The 17,629-nt window shown below is 42.3% G+C and overlaps 1 protein-coding gene across 7 annotated transcripts in view; it reads left to right on the top strand.

Moving 5' to 3' along the window:
- The window catches only part of KNDC1 (kinase non-catalytic C-lobe domain containing 1), a 71,932-nt gene extending 61,169 nt beyond the window's left edge, over positions 1-10,763 (top strand). For 5 of the 7 annotated variants that reach the window (XM_088670389.1, XM_035138280.3, XM_088670388.1 and 2 more), the window contains 6 exons: positions 2,607-2,689; positions 3,704-3,854; positions 7,880-8,002; positions 8,130-8,189; positions 9,871-10,028; positions 10,284-10,763. In XM_088670389.1, the coding sequence (XP_088526515.1) occupies positions 2,607-2,689; positions 3,704-3,854; positions 7,880-8,002; positions 8,130-8,189; positions 9,871-10,028; positions 10,284-10,515 (807 nt within the window). In that variant the 3' untranslated portion in view covers positions 10,516-10,763. Of the gene's footprint in view, positions 1-2,335; positions 2,465-2,606; positions 2,690-3,686; positions 3,855-7,879; positions 8,003-8,129; positions 8,190-9,870; positions 10,029-10,283 lie in introns of those variants that run through there. The other 2 variants (XR_015950195.1, XM_088670390.1) reach the window with 2 other exon arrangements.
- The last annotated feature ends 6,866 nt before the right edge of the window (positions 10,764-17,629 follow it).

Genomic DNA, 17,629 nt, shown 5'->3' with positions numbered 1-17,629 from the left:
AAAATCACATATATATTTTTATGAAACTGACTTTCTGGGTCAGTTTCTTAGTTGGGGTTGAGGCCTGGTTCTGGCACATAAACTGCCTTTCTTTTCTTTTTTTTAACATAATTTTTATTGATTTTACAAATTACAAAAAAAACAAAACGGTACATACATGAACACCTTTTCCACCTTCTTCCCACCCCCCTCCATGGGTCCTCCCCTGCCACAGAAGTATCCCACGCAGGTGAACAGTCAGAGATGGTCCATTTTATGGTTGGATTTCTGTCCTCCTCCCCCCCCCTGCCACCAGGGAGCTCCAGGAAATCAGGGCAGTACGCAGGAAGGCATCCATCCAACCATCTATTCTCATACCAAAAAGAATAAAAAAGAAAAAAGAAAAAAGGACAAAAAAAGAAGAAAAAACAAAAAAAAACAAAAATAATCTTTTTTTTCACTCATAATTAATAAACCATATTTTGTGGGCTTCCCCGACCTCCCCCCTTCCCCAGTTTTCGTCCCTTTTTTATCCTCTTCAACAGTTTCTTAATCTATAATATAATCACCTTTATACCTCATACTATTTTAAAACTTGACTATTATCATTTTCACCGAATATCTAAATCACTAAAAAATCAAACTCCAATTTTTCTTCCCGTGCCTAATTTTTTCCCCCTCTATAAGCCTCCATATTTTCACCTTTTTCCAAAATCAATTCACTTTTAAACTATAACTATTCCCAATCTAACCTTTCATCCCCAATTTCCGGCTCCAACCCTCCAATCCAGCAAGTTCCGCAGTCCGCAGTCCAGTTTTAATCCTAATAATCCATCCTATTAATCACAACCCCGCTCTCCCTTCACCCCACCCCCTTTTTGCAGTATTTTGTCATCCAGGCCTCCATACAGCACCCCTGAGTTTCTTCTCTTCTCTGATTATTTTTTTCCTCTTCCCTGTGGGCATTCTGAAGTTCCAGTAAATCCAATCGGACCCCCCTCAAAAGGGGGGCACTCCACATGACTTTTTGTAGAGTAAAATCATCTTTTCTTTCATGGTGAGCTTCATTTTGTATTATATTATCACAGTCATCGTCATCATCTTTTCGTTCCAAATCACAGTCCCCGTCATTGTCAAAATCCTCCAAATCTCTGTCACTATCATTCTCACACTCGTCCTCCTCAGTTTCAGTAGCTTCATCCTCTAAGAACTCATATTCCGCCATCACCATCTGGAATTGTTGCTTTAACTCTTGTTGTTGTGTCTCATCTTGACATAGTCCTATTCTTACTTCCCACATAATGGTCAAAACAGTCCGCTGGAACTCAGGCGAATACCTTTTTGTTGTCATAGTTCAATCCTGTCAAGGTCAAAACTTGTCACATGGGGTGGAAAATAGTCACAGTTTATTTTCTCGACTCCATTTTAACAAGCTGGCTGCATTCTCCGAATCTTAATACATAGAAGTAAAGTCCAAACTCATATTTCAAAAGCATATAAACCAAAAAGTTCCATAAAGTCCAAAAATAGAAATAAAAATAAAATTCCACTTATAAATCCCGATCAGCTCACTGGGTTGTCTGGGCTGCCGGCTCCCGGGGAAAAGAAAGGTCTTTCTGGATCTTTTCCTCTTTCTGCAGGGTATTCACGTCCCCAGTTTTTCTGCCCTTTTACCCTGCATCTAGGGGAGATCCTCTTTGATGCCTTTGAGGGAACCTTTTAAATTAAAATCTTCTGTTTACGGCTTCGGGTTTCTATTTACTGTTTCTTAAATTGCCGGTGGGGGGGTGGCTTCCATTTTTTCCCCCTCTCTCCCAAATCCAAATTACTTTGTAATCCAAATTTTGAAATTACTTACAGTCTTGTTTCCGAATTGTTTTTTCAAAAGAATCCAGTGCTCTCCGCCTTCGGCTTGAAGCTTCTCTCTGCTAGGGTAACGTTGTCGTTCAAAATGGCCCCCGCGACTTCTACCCTCCTCGCTCCGGAGCTCTTATTAGAGCTTACCGGAGAGTTGGGGAGTCCGGATTGGGGCTCTGCCGAACAAAATTCGCCCCGGGACGCTCTTCCCGGGGTTCTAAGGGGCGCAGCGTCGCTCTCGCTGCCCTCCCCACTCCTAGCAGAGACGGGTCGCCTCGGAGACGAGATGAAACCCCGCCGATCGGCGCTGGCGCTGAACCGGAAGCCTCCATAAACTGCCTTTCTTGCCCTGTAGAATGACTCCTGCCAAGAAAGAGACAGGATAGGGTAGCCATATTTCAGAAAGTAAAAACCAGGATAACCCGAAAGTTTAGGAACACCCCAAAATTGTTGGGCTTTTTTAGTCAAATGCCAAAAAAACACTTTTTCATTGCCTAAGATCCAGAACAAAGCGCTGCCTTTCGGAAATTCCCCTGGGTGTCAAGTCCGCCTTTGAAATCCTGGTAATGTCTGGGAAAATCCGGACGTGGGTATATGGCAGCCCTAGGACACGGTGAGTAAAACTCTGTTGATTCACCTGGACCTCTCCAGTGGTTTTTGATACCATCAACCATGGTATCTTTCTAGAGAGGTTGCCAGAGTTAGGGGGTCAATGGATAAGTAGTGTATACCAGATTAAGTGCATCATATGCCATTTTTGTCTGTTTTAGGAAATGTTCCATAAATGTCACCCAGTGCACTTTCTAAATTCAAGATTCCTTGGAGTCAATGATAAGAGTGTGTCTTTTCAAAAGTAAGTTTGGTGCTTTGCCTACCCTAATGGCCTATTGAAGTATTGGGGGAAAATTATTAGCACAAGCAAATTTGTTGTAGACTTCAGTGTATGATGAGAGACTTCAACAAAGCACACCAACCGAGACAGGGCAGCATTATCCAAGGACATGAATACTGCCTGATGCTGAACACTGAACAGACTTTTTTTTAAGCAAAAGGTTTTGGCAAAATAGTAGCATACATCTAGTTTGTAAAATAGATATTTTTCATTTATTAATAGTCTAGTGTTAGCCAGAGGCAACTAGTGCTTATACATTCTATCTGCCAATTATTGTGAATTTGGGGGATACTTTTTGGTTAAATATTCTAAGGTCTCTCACATTTTGAACATACCTCTTGCTTCCAGTTCAGGATTATCATTTGTTACACCTTTGACATGAGTGTAGGTTCTATATTTTGCTGGCCCAGTTTAAGACTGGAGCCTGGGAGTTAAGAGATTTTCTCCATTATTTTTCCCACTGGACATCATTTGAGATTAACAGAAGTAAATCAGGATAGCAGAAATGGCAAGGGACTGTAAATCAAAGGCACCTGTGCCAGTTACTTTACTGACACAAGGAGAGAGAGAGAGAGAAAGGAAAAATAAATATATTTAGCCTACTTGGCTATTCATACAGGTGTTCCATCTGCTGGAATGAGGGCAGGAGTACCCCTCAGTAAATGCCTCCCAGACACATAAGCAGGTGGCCAGGAGGAAGTGGTACTTGCTTCACTCTGTTGCTTCATTCAGATCTCTCCTGCCAAGCTTTGTTACCCACTGCATTTGCTGCTCCGGAGTATCTTGACTGACTCCCCACAGCCATTGTACAAGGAATGTCTCTGTAGCTCCATCACCAACACCTGTCTCTTTGTCTGAGGCACTGGGTAATTCTGGGAGCTACACTCAACTAATTGTAAGGAAATAATGTTGCTTTGCCCCCTTTGCATGGATATAATGTAGTATTTAAATTTTGTAGATGCTTGTCTTTTACAGAGCTGCTTCCTCTGAGCAATTGCCTGCTCAAGCCTATAACCTTTTTGCGGAAAACTGTGCCCAAGATGCTTACCTTTTGCAGCTTTTGAAATATGCAGACAATGTCAGTAATTGGGTTGCTGCTGAAATTGTAACAAGCTACAGCTCTAAGGTTTGCAGTCTTCTTTTTCATGATTGGTTTTTGTGTGTATTGATAATTTATTTGTGGTTGGCCCTTCTTATGCAGTTATTTTGTCTGTGTTTGATCTGAATAAGGTTCTCAGGCTGTAGGATGAAGTAGTCATAGTGGCTGCAAGAGATTTAACATTCAAAGGAAGAGGCTTCACTTGAAATGCAAACATTAGCTCCTGAGAGGAGGGTTTGGTGTTTTTTTTACAGTACTATGGCAGGGAGAGAGTGACATTTCTGTTGCTCTCCCTAACAATCTCAAAGCTTCTGTTTACATAACAAAATATGTGCTTTATTCTTTCTCCTAGTTAAACTGCTGGGTTAGAGTATACAGTTCCTTTGAATCATTATTTTGTGTGGTTGCTTTTAGTAGTGTTGAGATTTACGTAAACTGCCATTCATTTACAGTATTGACATTATGTTGATATTCGTATCTGTTTATATTACATTTTGATTATCTTTAATAATAATGTTCATTTGATATGATGTAAGCTGCTTCGTGCGCAATCCTGTGGAAAACCAAGGTCACACCTGTAACATATATTTTAATGCACACATTAATACCACTTTAAAGCCCATGGTTTCCCCCCCCAATAATCCTGGGAAGTGTTACTTGCCTGCACAGAACTACACTGCCCAGGACGCTTAACCACCAGCAGTTCCTAAGATTCCTTGGTGGAAATCAAACTATTCAAATAAGTTCTACACAGAATGGATTCAGTGGCATTAATGAACCTGAGTTAGCCATTAACATCAGTGGATTTGCTCTGAGTAGCACTAACATTGAATACCACTCCGTGTGCTTTAAATGTATGGTGCAGATGCGACCTAAGAAATGAATGAATACATTCAGCATGTTCTGGCAGAAGGCAGCACCTCTTCCTATAACAGTAGAGATATCCTGGAGAAATGTTGCGCGGGACTGAAATGCATCTAACAATGCAGTATTTATTAAAGGCACCTTTGTTTTTAGGGTTTTTTAAAGGGATGGGTTAGCTATACAGCCTTTAGAAATGCATAGCTGTTGAGAGATTAGGTTCATTCATTTGCATCCATAGTTCCATCTTGCAAAGGCCTGCCATGAGCTAGGCATGTACGTAGTAAAATTTTGTTTAATTAGCCTTCCGTTTCATGAATGCCAAGATTTCCTGTTTATATTCTTGCACACACAAACATACACGGTAGCAGCTGGTTGGGCTGTATTGCTCTTCTGTCTTCCTCCTGAGTCACAACCAAAAACCAGGAGGGACAAGACGGGGACCTCAGTGTGGTGTAGTTTGTGCCAGCACACTGTGCTGGGCTTTAGACACCTTCCCCTCTTCCTCTTGGCGAGGGCAGTGATACATAGTGTTGGAAAGCTGGCAGAGCAACTCAGCCCCACTTGCAGTACACGCCAGCTGCTGCTGCACATATGGAGAGGAGAGAGGATATGTTGCTAAGCAAAACACAAACTTCTGAAAGAAGAGAAGAGAAGAAGAAGTTAGAGTTGCAAGTATGCTCCTATGACTTTCTGAAGTGGGTATTAGAATTCACCTTTAATCTTGTGTTACAAATATGTTCTTGCCATCAAGGGGCTTTTTCCCATGCTTGAGATGAAAAGATCTCTATCTAAAGTTTATAAAATGTTATTTCACACTAATTTGGTCAGGTTTGCAGTATTTAAGATAGCCACAGCTACATGGTTGCATGAACCCACCTCTCATTTTTATGATTCAGGGCATGACTCCACCTTTCCTTAAATTTGCTTTATTGGAATGTTATGTTCTGCAAGTGTTGGCAAAAGTGTACAGTTGACATATCTTTCTATTAATGTTCAAAAGAATATCTGGGACCAGGAACAGATCAGTAGATAAAACTGTTAGGCCACTTGCCTTTCAACAATCCCCTTCTGGTTCAATAGGAGACTGCAATTTGCCATAATTGCATCTGTTGGCTTTACCATTCATACTGACTGTCCTTTTTAAAAGTAATTTACCAATAAAAAGACAGTGTGCTGAAATATCTGCCATCTATTTGTACATGGGTGGCAGCAAGTTGAATTGGGCAGAAATGGAGATGAATGCTTTTCCTTTGCTCATTTCTGCACATAGTCCATTGATAATGGGTGCAATCTTTTAGTACTCCAGAAACAAATGAGGCATAACATGACCAAGTCTATGGAACTTTTCAAGAACATTATTCAGAACTATTGCTTTTGGATGCAATTTAGGGGGGAGAGAGAGAGAGAGGTAGAAATGCTTTTCTTGTGCCATGTTGAGTGCCCCCCTGCTAAAGTAGGTTACAGTGGTACCTCTGTTTACAAACACAATTGGTTCCAGAAGTCTGTACTTAACCTGAAGCGAACTTTCCCATTGAAAGTAATGGAAAGTGGATTAATCCATTCCAGACATATCCGTGGAGTACTTAGTACTCAAACCGAGGCGTACTTAAACCGAGGTATGACTGTACTCTTATGGAGAAAGACCCATATCTCTGCGCCTAGGTTCAATGCATGCTCTAACAAGATGAAGATCCTCTCCTTGTCACTAGGTCACCCATGTTGTTCTTGCCAATGTGGAAATCTCTTATGGCCACAGTCTTGCAAGCTCCAGTTGTTCCATGATACCCTGTTTCAACACGTAAAGCGATATTTCATAACTATATAATTTTCTACATTCTGCTCTAAAAGTCAACCTTTCTTGAGAGCTTATAGATGGTAGATAATGCATTTCCACTCATTGGGTTGTTCTTCAGTTAGCTGTTTTGATTTTCCCCCTTAGAACAACCCTGCCCTCTCTCACTGCCTAACAATCTGTACAGTAATAGGTTCACTGGTGCCTCAATGTGAGGGTTTCCAAGCATACGTGTAATGGTCGGTGGCTCTCACTTGCCTGTCCCAGCCAATCTCCTGGCTTGAGCAGCTTGTGGGAAACACACAACTCGGCACTTCTCTTGTGAGCCGTAGTCAAAACAATTTCCCGGTAGTTCGCTGCCACCACCCTTTCTCACTTGCACCTGGCCAGAGAGCCCAAAAGGGAAAGCTCCTCCGCCTTGTTACAAGGTTGCAAGCCTCTGACTACTCTTAATAAAGCAGGCAGAAATTCAACTGGTTTGGTTTCTTTACTCAAACCCAGGCACACTCACTTGTGCAGCCCAATACTCAGTATGCGACCAAAGGGTCAAGGGACCGGACTAGTTGCCCCACCCTGAACAATACTCAAGGTCCAAACCAAAATATACCTTTTCAAGGCTTTATTAAAAAGTGTAAAACATACAACTTAAAAATAGCAGTGCACATTTCTTGTGAGGTTACAGAGATCGCAAATAATAAACATAAGCATTCAAATTGCTCTAACTAAAGGATACATACGGTTATGAAGATATAACTTGTTGCAAAGCTTTCAGAAGGCGCAGCCCGCAGGCCCCCCTTCTCCTTTCACAGCTTCATACTCGCAGAAGCTCTGGCAAAATTGCAAGTGGCAAAATGCAAAGTTCTAATGCTAGAACTCCCAAGTTATGGGGAAAGGGTCAGGTGGGGTTCCGTTTTCCCACCAATGGAAATGAGGCTCCAATTAGCAGTTTACCAATGATTTCAGGTGTTGCCCATTTGTCTTCACCTGTCTTACTTCACACTCTGATCTAATACTAGCAGATAGTAAGACAGTTCTCTCATTCCCTCCCAACTCATCAGGGTCAAGCCGACCCCAGGTGGACAGGATAGAGTGATTAAACCCCCTCCCATCCGTACCATAAGGAAATAGGGAACCCTGGTGTTTCTTCTCCAGCCAAAGGCAATTACCACATTCCTTTGCAGGCAGCTAATTGGGGCTAGCAGAGAGGGACTTAGCAAGTTTTGTTAAAGGCCCAGCCTGCTCTTGCTGTCTCTCCCAGCATCCATTGCTCTTGACCAAGGATTCAGAGTTGTGCATACTATAACTCCCATGCCATATCCATGACAATACGTCTCACACACACATTGGCACTGAATACCAGCACGTTCTGTAAAATACGAATTTTTTTATATTCCAGATGCAGGTTAACTTGCTATCAAAATTACTCTTCATTGCAAAATGTTGCTATGAGCAAAGAAATTTTGCTACCGCGATGCAAATCCTAAAAGGACTGGAAAATCTCATTGTGAGACAGTTACCAGTGAGTAAGCATTTACTTTGCAATTTATACAGATATGTATATTTTGGACAGGCAATATGTTGAATTGCAGCTCAAAGTCCAAGCTTCAGAGGACTAACACTTTGTTTAATTTACTTTTTCCACTAAGGTTTGGAAATGCTTGTCTTCTAAAGTGTCTGAAATAATGGAAGAACTAAAGGCTGTTGAGGTACTGCAAAAATATAATCTCTTATATGAAGTGTGGATAGGTACAGGATCCACCTTCAAGTTATTCTTTTTTTCTTCCCCTACCACTTCTCCGCTTCCCAGCAAATCCAGTTTTAGTAAGGAAATGTACACACTTTATTTTTCTTTTCTAGGGAAATTTGAGGAATCTGTAGAAAGCTGAAAGCAATGGAACTTGCATACCTCCAATTTTGGAGTGTGCCAAAATAGGTTGGATCCAGAATTGGTTATCTGAAATTAAGTTCCATTGAAATCAGTGAGATCTAACACATTATGTTTAGCACAATATTTATTCATTTTACATTTTACACTTGTCCCAGTATTACTCCCAAGAAGCTCAGGTTTCCTCTTTTATCTTGTGATCCTAGGGGGAGACTCTCAAACAGTGAGCCTTCATGATTTGGGGGGAATTTAAACCAGATGTCCCTAGTCAGAGCTAGAGCCTCTTATCTTCTGAACAACAATGCTTTTTGTTCTTTGCCCCCGCTGAATGGTTTTACCTGTCCCTCAAGATAACATATTCAAATTCTTTGCTATAAAGAACATTCTCAAAATCTGGATAGTGATTGGTGGAGGAAGTGGAAATTCATTCAGGAAAGGCATCCCTACCTTTGTTTCCAAGTAGCTTTTATCTTACTAGATTCAGTATAACTGAGAAGGTTAATCAATCCATCAATTGTATGTTGTCTAATCCACACATCTGGAGCTAAATCCTACTGAAACTAATTGGGATTATTTCTGACTAGACATGGTTTTGCTGATAATAATCTTTAACTTGTAAACAGAAGTAGTTGTCTTACCACCAACTTTGCCCCCTGGACTCTGGCTCCCTAAATCCAGAAGTGCTTCTTGTGGAAAATCTAGTACAGTCATATCTCGGGTTAAGTACTTCGTGGACCTGGAAGTGCTTAGTTCCGCCACATGCGCAGAAGGACTATCGGCGCTTTGCGCATGCGCACTATTGCTGCTCGGGTTAAGTACTTTTGGGGGTGTAAATGGCACCCCCAAACCTATTAAGTACTTAACCTGAGGTACCACTGTAAATGTTATTTTTTTCCATCTACAATACTGTCTTATTTATTTTATAGTACAGTACATTGATTATTGCCTTCATTTTATAGATCAATGGTCTCATTAGACAGTAAAATTCGTGTTAAATTGCTGTTTTAGGGGGTGTTTTTCATCGTCTGGAACGGATTAATCCACTTTCCATTACTTTCAATGGGAAAGTTCACTTCAGGTTAAGTACAGACTTCCAGAATCAATTAAGTACTTAACCTGAGGTATCACTGTAATTCTCTTGGCCTGACTGCAGTTTCTGAAATACCCTCGGTTCCAATGAAATAGATATGCGGCCACTTCGATTGTTTAAGATGTTACATGGCCCTGTCCAGGTACACCTGACTGGAGATAAAGCTTTGTAGACTGAGGTCTAGCATTAAAATAAGTTTCCAGGCTGTGTCACACCAATCTCTCTTACTCAAGTTAAGCTTCACATAAATTACTCTTCTGCATTATTTCCTTCTCTAATCCTGGTTCTTTTTTCCTAAAACACTACGGTTGTACTGAGCATGTTCTGTACAGTACCCTAAAGTCCCCATCAGATTGATCTTTTATGCCATGTACTAACGTGTCTGTATATGTATCTATACAAATTATACCAGGTGTTTTTAAAAAGTGACAGCTTGTGTTTAATGGAAGGAGAGAGATTTAAGACTTCACCAACAATTCCATCAGCCCATGTTCTGGCAATGCATGTTCAACAGCTTGAAACTGGAGGATTTACAATGAGAAATGGGACATATAAATGGACTAAACTTAGGTAATCTTACTTATGCCACAGAATTCTTCACAAACCAATATAGAACAATGGAAACCTTAAAAGTACATTCAGTATTTTGGCATCTCACTAAACGTATAAAGGTAGAAAGAGTTGACTTGGTTTGATTTTATTGTATAATGCCTTGTGTGGGTCTACCAAAAAACATTTAAAAATATTTATTATATAAACATTAGTCTTTACTGTCCTTTATCAGCTGGGAAACTAACTCATTTCTTTAATTTCTTTCTTTTTCAGAAACATTGCGAAAGTTGTGAGCCAGATTCATGCACTGCAAGAAAACCACTACATGTTCTCTCCAGATCACCGGCTTCAATCTTTCTTAAGACACAGAATAGCATCTTTTAGTGATGCAGACATCTCTGCCTTAGCAGCAGACAACTATGCCAACTTTTACCAGATACCAGCTGAAAAGCAGTCTCGGAAAATCCAGGACACACTGCATAGGATGAAGACAATGTTTCAATAACTGCTTATATTTCATCCTCAAATATTTAAAGGTTTAAATAATTTACTTTTTGTAATAATTGGTCCATAAATGTATCATCTCAGCAGTGACTGAGCTCTATTTATGAATGTTTCTGTTTGAAAAATCCGAACACTAAGCAAAAGGGGCAAGATTCCTACTGTGTTGCTCACTTGTCAAATAGCAAGTCGCTCTCATATGAATTTGTCAAAGCTGCATGTCATGAGAGCAAATTAAAAATTAAGTCCTTATTGTTTTGTTTTAATTTTGTCCAAACAGTGGAGCTTATTGGAGAATATGAGTGCTATATTTATATAAAGTTTGAGTATTTATTATCTTGTCAGGCGGTATATTAATTTTTGGCCGAGATTTGCTTTTCCTTTAGGAAAAACAAACTGATCTCTCACAGTATGAGTTATTTCTATCGTAGAATAAGAAGTGCTAAATGTGGGGAAGGAAGGCTAGTATACTATCTCTACATTTCAGTAAGGTCTGTAATTGCTTAAACTACTGGTATTCCATTTCCAAACAACAATGAACTCATTACCCACTACTGTTCTTTGAACTAGCCCCATTCTACTTTCAGAGCCTACTGGAGAGGTAATTTTATTCAAGATTTCACTTGAAATGAATGCTGTGCCAAAAAGGCATTTTGATGCTTTCTGCTAAAAGCTTTTTCAAACCATTACAAGAGCCTCCCCCCCCCTTTGGTGACCTTACAAAAGGGGGTGAAAGTATGTTTTTGCAGGACTACCCTTGCTTTGAATGGATTTTGGGGGGAGAGTGACAACCCTGTTAACAAGCCAACCAGACAAACGAACACCCTTTTATTTTTGCCACACTGCACTGCAATAACATAAATTCCGCAACATGGCAAAATATGGGTTGTTAGCCTGGTTACCTCATCAACAGGGATGCTTCCTATTCAACAGGCATGAAGGCAATGGATTGACTTTGCTTACCCTTGTTGACGTCTTCACTTGGAGCACAATCGAGCGAGGCAGGCCAGAATTTCAGAACCTCAAGGAAGCTCCAACTCAGTGTCCAGACTGGACAGCATTCTGCTCACACAAGGCCTGATTCACCCTGGTAGAAGCAACAAACATTGGTAACATTAAAACCACAGACCAGACCCCAGTAGAAGCTACTCTCATAATAGGAGAGGAAACGCAAACTACCCCATCATGGTTCTTCAGCCCCATCCTAACCACAAACCAACTAGCTAGAGAGTCTCTTGAAAACTCTCCAAAACTACCGGTACTTTAAGGACAACAATGTGGGTGACATCGCAACACACACACACACACACACAATGAAAGCAGTCATCAGAGGAGCCAGCATAAAAGGAGAGGGCATCCCTTAAAAGACAAACCTCAAAAATTAGTAAACTAGAACAGGACATTACAACCCTCTCATCACACTACAAACAAACAGGAGCCTTAAACTCATAGAACAAAAAAGAAGAGAAATTGACTCTCTAGAAATCAATAAAACAATGATTAACATCCTATACTCTAAATGACGCTTTTACGAATATGGAGGGAAGAACTCCAGACTATTAGCAAACAGATGCAGGAAAAAAATCACTCAAAACAAGAATACACTGTATCACTAAAAAAGACGGTAACATAACATCGTCCACCAAAGAAATAACTTCAGAATTTGCTGGATTTTATGCCAACCTATACACCTCCTGCAACCCACCTGAACAGGAAATTGGAAGATTCCTAACAGGGCTGACCATGCCAACCTTAACTGCAAAATGCAGAATTAGCAATATGGACTCCAATACCACAGCAATCCAAAGAGGCACAAAACAAGGATGCCCACTATCTCCCTTCCTATTCATCTTGGCCCTGGAACCCCTAGCTATCCGACTCTGAGCAGTTCCAGATACCAAGGGTGTGGAAATAAAAGGAAAAACCTACAAATGAGGGCTGTTTGCAGACAACCTGATGGTCACAACACCAGACCCCATAAACACAGCAACTACCCTAACTAAAGAACTCAACACATCCGCAAAGGTGTTGGGCTTACAAGTAAACTACAAATAAACTTTGCAAAATCTGAGGCTATATGCTTCAACACCCCCCCCACCCCACCCCACATACCCTGCGTATAAGACTACCTTTTAACACAGGAAAATCTTCTCAAAAGTCGGGAGTTGTCTTATACATCGGGTCGTATACGCCCAGTAGTCTTATACGCCGGAATATACGGGTAATTCACCAACAGCACAAATATAAAACTGCCACACCAAATTCAGGTACCTAGGGGTTCAAATAACCAGAAACCTCAACTGTACCTCCACAATTACAAGCCCTTGTGACAACAAATCAACAGAGACTTGAGGAAATGGAACAACACCAACTTCACCCTCTCAGACAAAATAGCCATGATCAAAATAATTACCCTCCCAAAACTAACCTATTTATTCCAAACCCTTCCCAATCTGGATTCCCCCAACCCAACTCCAGAAGTGGCAGGGAAAAAAACCCACTCATTTATTTTCTCACACTAAAGGCCAAGAACAAGCATAGGCAAACTCGGCCCTCCAGCTGTTTTCGGAGCACAACTCCCATCATCCCTAGCTAACAGGACCAGTGGTCAGGGATGATGGGAATTGTAGTCCCAAAACATCTGGATTGCTGAGTTTTCCTATGCCTGGCCAAGAATAAGCCCCAAATACCTGCACCTCCTCTCTTCAGAAGGAGGATGGGGAATCCCTGACTTAGAATCATATTACATCGCCAACTAAGTATGCCACATAATCCCGTATATTCTAGAAGATGAGACAAAATGGGTCCACTTGGAGAGAGAGACCCTCGAAAACATCCCCACAACAGCATACCCATTTCTGGTTGTTGAATGACCAGCAGGGCATCATCAGAAGATCTTAAAGGTTGGCTTGGTCTGTACCAAAAGAGACAGTGATGGTTTTCCTCTCATATTTTTGTGGTCCATGGGTGCCACTCACTGTGGGGCTCATCTTCAACCTTCAAACACAGGGAAGACCTTAGCTTTCAAGCCATTAGGTAATGCTACCCAAATGAACGTCAGTTGTTTTCCCCTACCACCTTGAACACCATCTAAAATTACCGTCCAACTTTGCTAATGGAAAACTATTGTGTTTCTCTTTACTTTGTTCTTTTAATAAGTAACTTGTGTTTTGTGCTTAAGGAGGTAGATAGATCCCTGCTACCATAACTGCTGGACTTTGTTTTCAGAATTGGAATCAGCCATTGTTTTTCCATACAATCCTAGGTGTAACCCAAGACCTGGGAGAAACTAAGCCAATCAATTTTGAAATCTTCTTTCCTATCTATAGTCCAGCCTCTGTATCCATGAACCCATCCATCTTAATGTAGAACGCCAGAGCAGCTAAGAGCCTTGAAATGGACTTTGCTGCCAACTGCCTCTCCCTTTATGTCACTGTAGTAGACAGCTGTGCATGTATAACTACCCCCCCCCTCCACTTTGTGCCTGGACTCCTCAATTCTTTGAAGCTCTTGCATATCTCACCCTAGTTCTGGGTGCCAGTGATAACTGGGTGGCCCTGTGTCCTTGGCAGTCAACGTGCTACAGTGCCTACATTGCATCAGTCAAGAATGAGAAGGCATCAGTTGAGAGCCAGTGTGGTGTAGTGGTTAAGAGCGGTAGACTCGTAATCTGGGAAGCCGGGTTAGCGTCTCTGCTCCTCCACATGCAGCTGCTGGGTGACCTTGGGCTAGTCACACTTCTTTGAAGTCTCTCAGCCCCACTCACCTCACAGGGTGTCTGTTGTGGGGAAGGAGGGGAAAGGAGATTGTTAGCCACTTTGAGACTCCTTCGGGTAGTGATAAAGCGGGATATCAAATCCAAACTCTTCTTCTTCTTCTTAAAGCCCAGCACGTTTTGCTGTGAAGCCACTTTACAATGCTCAGAACACTTCATTGCTGTAAGGAAGGTTGGTTGATACTGTATGGTATAGATTAGAATGAGATTGGCTTGCTGAAAACCCCATTGAGTCTACAGGCATTGTTAAGTCTTGCATTTCCATCAACCCCTCTCTCTTTCCTTCAAGGGCCTTAGTAATGACAGCTGTAGTTAACTGTTTCCTCTGAAGAGTTAACAAGGTAGAACTGTATGGAAGCTTCTATCTTTCAGTAGCCTCCCAGTGAAGAAGCTGAGATTTAGCCTTACCAAGTCTAATAATCAGACAAAATTTTGGTAATTAGTTTAAATAAATAAAGCTACCCCCAGTATGTATACTAGGGTACTAAGATACCCACCCACTTAGACAGCCCTGAAAGTGGATTATGCCCACGAAGGCCTAAACTTGCCTAACCTTCCCCAGGTTATGAGTCTATATCAGGGATGGCTAATTTGTTGCCTTCCAGATATTAGACTCCCAACTCCCATCATCCCCAGCCAGCATGGCCTATGATAACGGGTGATGGGAGTTGTAGTCCAGCAACATCTGGAGGGCCATGGGTTCCACATCCCTGGTCTAGACTAATGAAGCCCCAGCAAGGCTTCCCTTCCCATGCTAAAAAGGGCAGCTGTGGAAATCCAGATTCAGGAAAGCAGCTACAGCAAAGGCCCTCCAGAGCCATATTATTTTGGAAATGGCAATCCTGAGCTTAGCCTCATCTCCTTCCTGACCTGTTGAGAGCAAAACCTGCACACAATTAACAAACACTGATTTCTTGTGGTGTTTCATTCCAGTTGGTCTTGCTCAGTATATACCAGGGGTGGCCAACTCCCAAGAGACTGCGATCTACTCACAGTTAAAAACTGGCAGTGATCTACCCCCTTTTGGGGGGTTCAGGTCAAAGTTGTTGAGCTTTTTTTAGGAAGGAGGAAGGCCTATTTTGGGGGGTTTCGGGTCAAAGTTTTTTCAGGGAGGAGGCGAAATGTTGAGCTTTTTTAGGAGAGCCACAGTTGTTCAGCTTCTTTGGGGGGAGCCAATGATCTACCAGTGATCTACCTGTTGGTCATGCCTGGTTTACTGCTTTCTTTACATCCTCTAAATACTTTTCCTTGATTACTGAGCTATTTGTGTATAACTTTGAAACCGCCTTGCATTTCTTGTGTGTTACCAGTTTTATTGCACTAATTTTGAGTGTGCATATTCTCCCTCTGTTTTTAATACATTAATCCTGACACTATGGTTTTGGACAGTTTTTGTATTGAAACAAAATGAAAAGTTGTGATAAAATAAGTATCTTAAAATATTCATTATACTTTCTCATTAGCTGTTTTCCTGTTGCATTTCAATAAAGTTAATTACTTTTTTTCTGCCTGTATATTTTTCAGTATTAACTCTTTCAGAAAATTACATCTGAAAGAGTTAAAGCCATCATTGCTAAAAATTAAAAAATGCTACTCATTCATAAGCAGTTCATCGAGCTCGAGTTCTCATTAAATTAACTGCAGTATATCTATCTTTCTATCTATCTATCTATCTATCTATCTATCTATCTATCTATCTATCTATCATCTGTAATGTAGGCATTGCACATGTGGAGATCACAGCCTTTCTCCGTAACCACTGAACCATAATGTAACAAATTTGGCCACCACGTACCATGCTCATCAGGGAGGGATCTGGCATAATTTCCCCCCCAAAAAAACCACACCTTTCACACCTAAAATAATGATTAAACACAAAAAAGTGGTGCCCAAATTAGACGTCACCACCAGAAGCTCTGAAGACTCCAGCAGCATCCAATAGAAAGGCTGATCGTGCGCTCCCACCTCCAAAGCCACGACGCCATCTGAGCACTTCCACCCCACACTCAAAAGCCTCACCTCAAACGCCTGACCGCCATTTCTCAGCCCTTCCGGCACACCCTCAAAAGCCTCTCCAACACACTGACACTCTCCACCACACCCCCAAAAGCCTCTCCGGCGAAAACTTACAGTCGCAGCCTCAAATGGTGGCCCGCCATTTGCAGCCTCAAACGGCAGCTCCCCCCTAAACAAACCACGCTGCCTCCCGAGAACCATACCTATGATGGACCGGCCCTCTAAAAAAAAACCCGCTCTACCACCCAAGAAACCCACTGCACACAGATTGGCCCTAAAAAAAATAATCACACCAGTTCCCGACCCCCTCCCCACCCATGGATTGGACCTCTCAAAAGACCACGACGCCTCCCAAGAACTGCATCACCCACGGATCAGACCTCTTAAAAAACCGCTCCACCGCCCGAGAAACGCACTGCCCACGGATCCAACCTCTAAAAAAACCACTCCACCGCCCGAGAACCCAACCGCCCACGGATCGGGCCCCTAAAGACACCTCCCCCCAACCAAAAACCCCACTGACACAATCCACGCCGCCAGCTCAGACCCACCTCACCCACACACAAACCTCCCGCGGACCCCACCAACACAAACCACCCCGCCACCCCAGACCCCCCGTCGCCCACGGACCCGGACCTCCAAACATCGCACTTCATACCCCCAACGGACTTACCCCCTACACAACCTTCTACGCAGACAAAGACCCACGACCCTCACGGACACAACCCCCTCAGAAGCCCGCCCCCCCACAACCCCCTGCACAACCCTCCACCCCCAATAGCCTCCCCACCCAATACCAAGACCCCCAAGTAACCTCACCTCTCCTCCACTCCTCCCCCAGGGCCAAGACCCCCCTAGGAGCCTGACCTCTCCACAACCCTCACCCCACCCGAATCCCAGACCACCCGGGGACCCAGACCACTCCACGAACACCACCACCACCAAGATCCAGACCTCCCCAGGAGCCACACCACCCCTTCTACAACTTAAAAAGTTAAACTTCATCTTTGCCACAGGACTAAAAGCGTCCCTGCTGCAGTTGTTCCATACATGAACAATTTTTGGGCTCTATTTGGAATTTCTTCCCCTACTATCTATCTATCTATCTATCTATATAAATGTAAAAGCTCCATGTGTATGCCTTCCAAACTTTCTCTGCAACTGCTTGACCGATTGTGTTGAAATTTGTACACAATGTCACATTCAAATATACCGTTTGCGTACACAGATGTCACACCTATGGCAGGTAAAGCAGGTAAAACCTACTGTTTCCTAACACAAAACTCTGACAGCCGGGGATGCTGGGAACACAGGAGAGGTTGCACAA

Source organism: Zootoca vivipara, chromosome 5, assembly GCF_965207765.1.
Source record: "Zootoca vivipara chromosome 5, rZooViv2.hap1.1, whole genome shotgun sequence".
Classification (NCBI taxonomy): Eukaryota; Metazoa; Chordata; class Lepidosauria; order Squamata; family Lacertidae; genus Zootoca; species Zootoca vivipara.
Note: the sequence above shows the minus strand (reverse complement) of the source record. Positions and strands in the feature narration are given on the sequence as shown.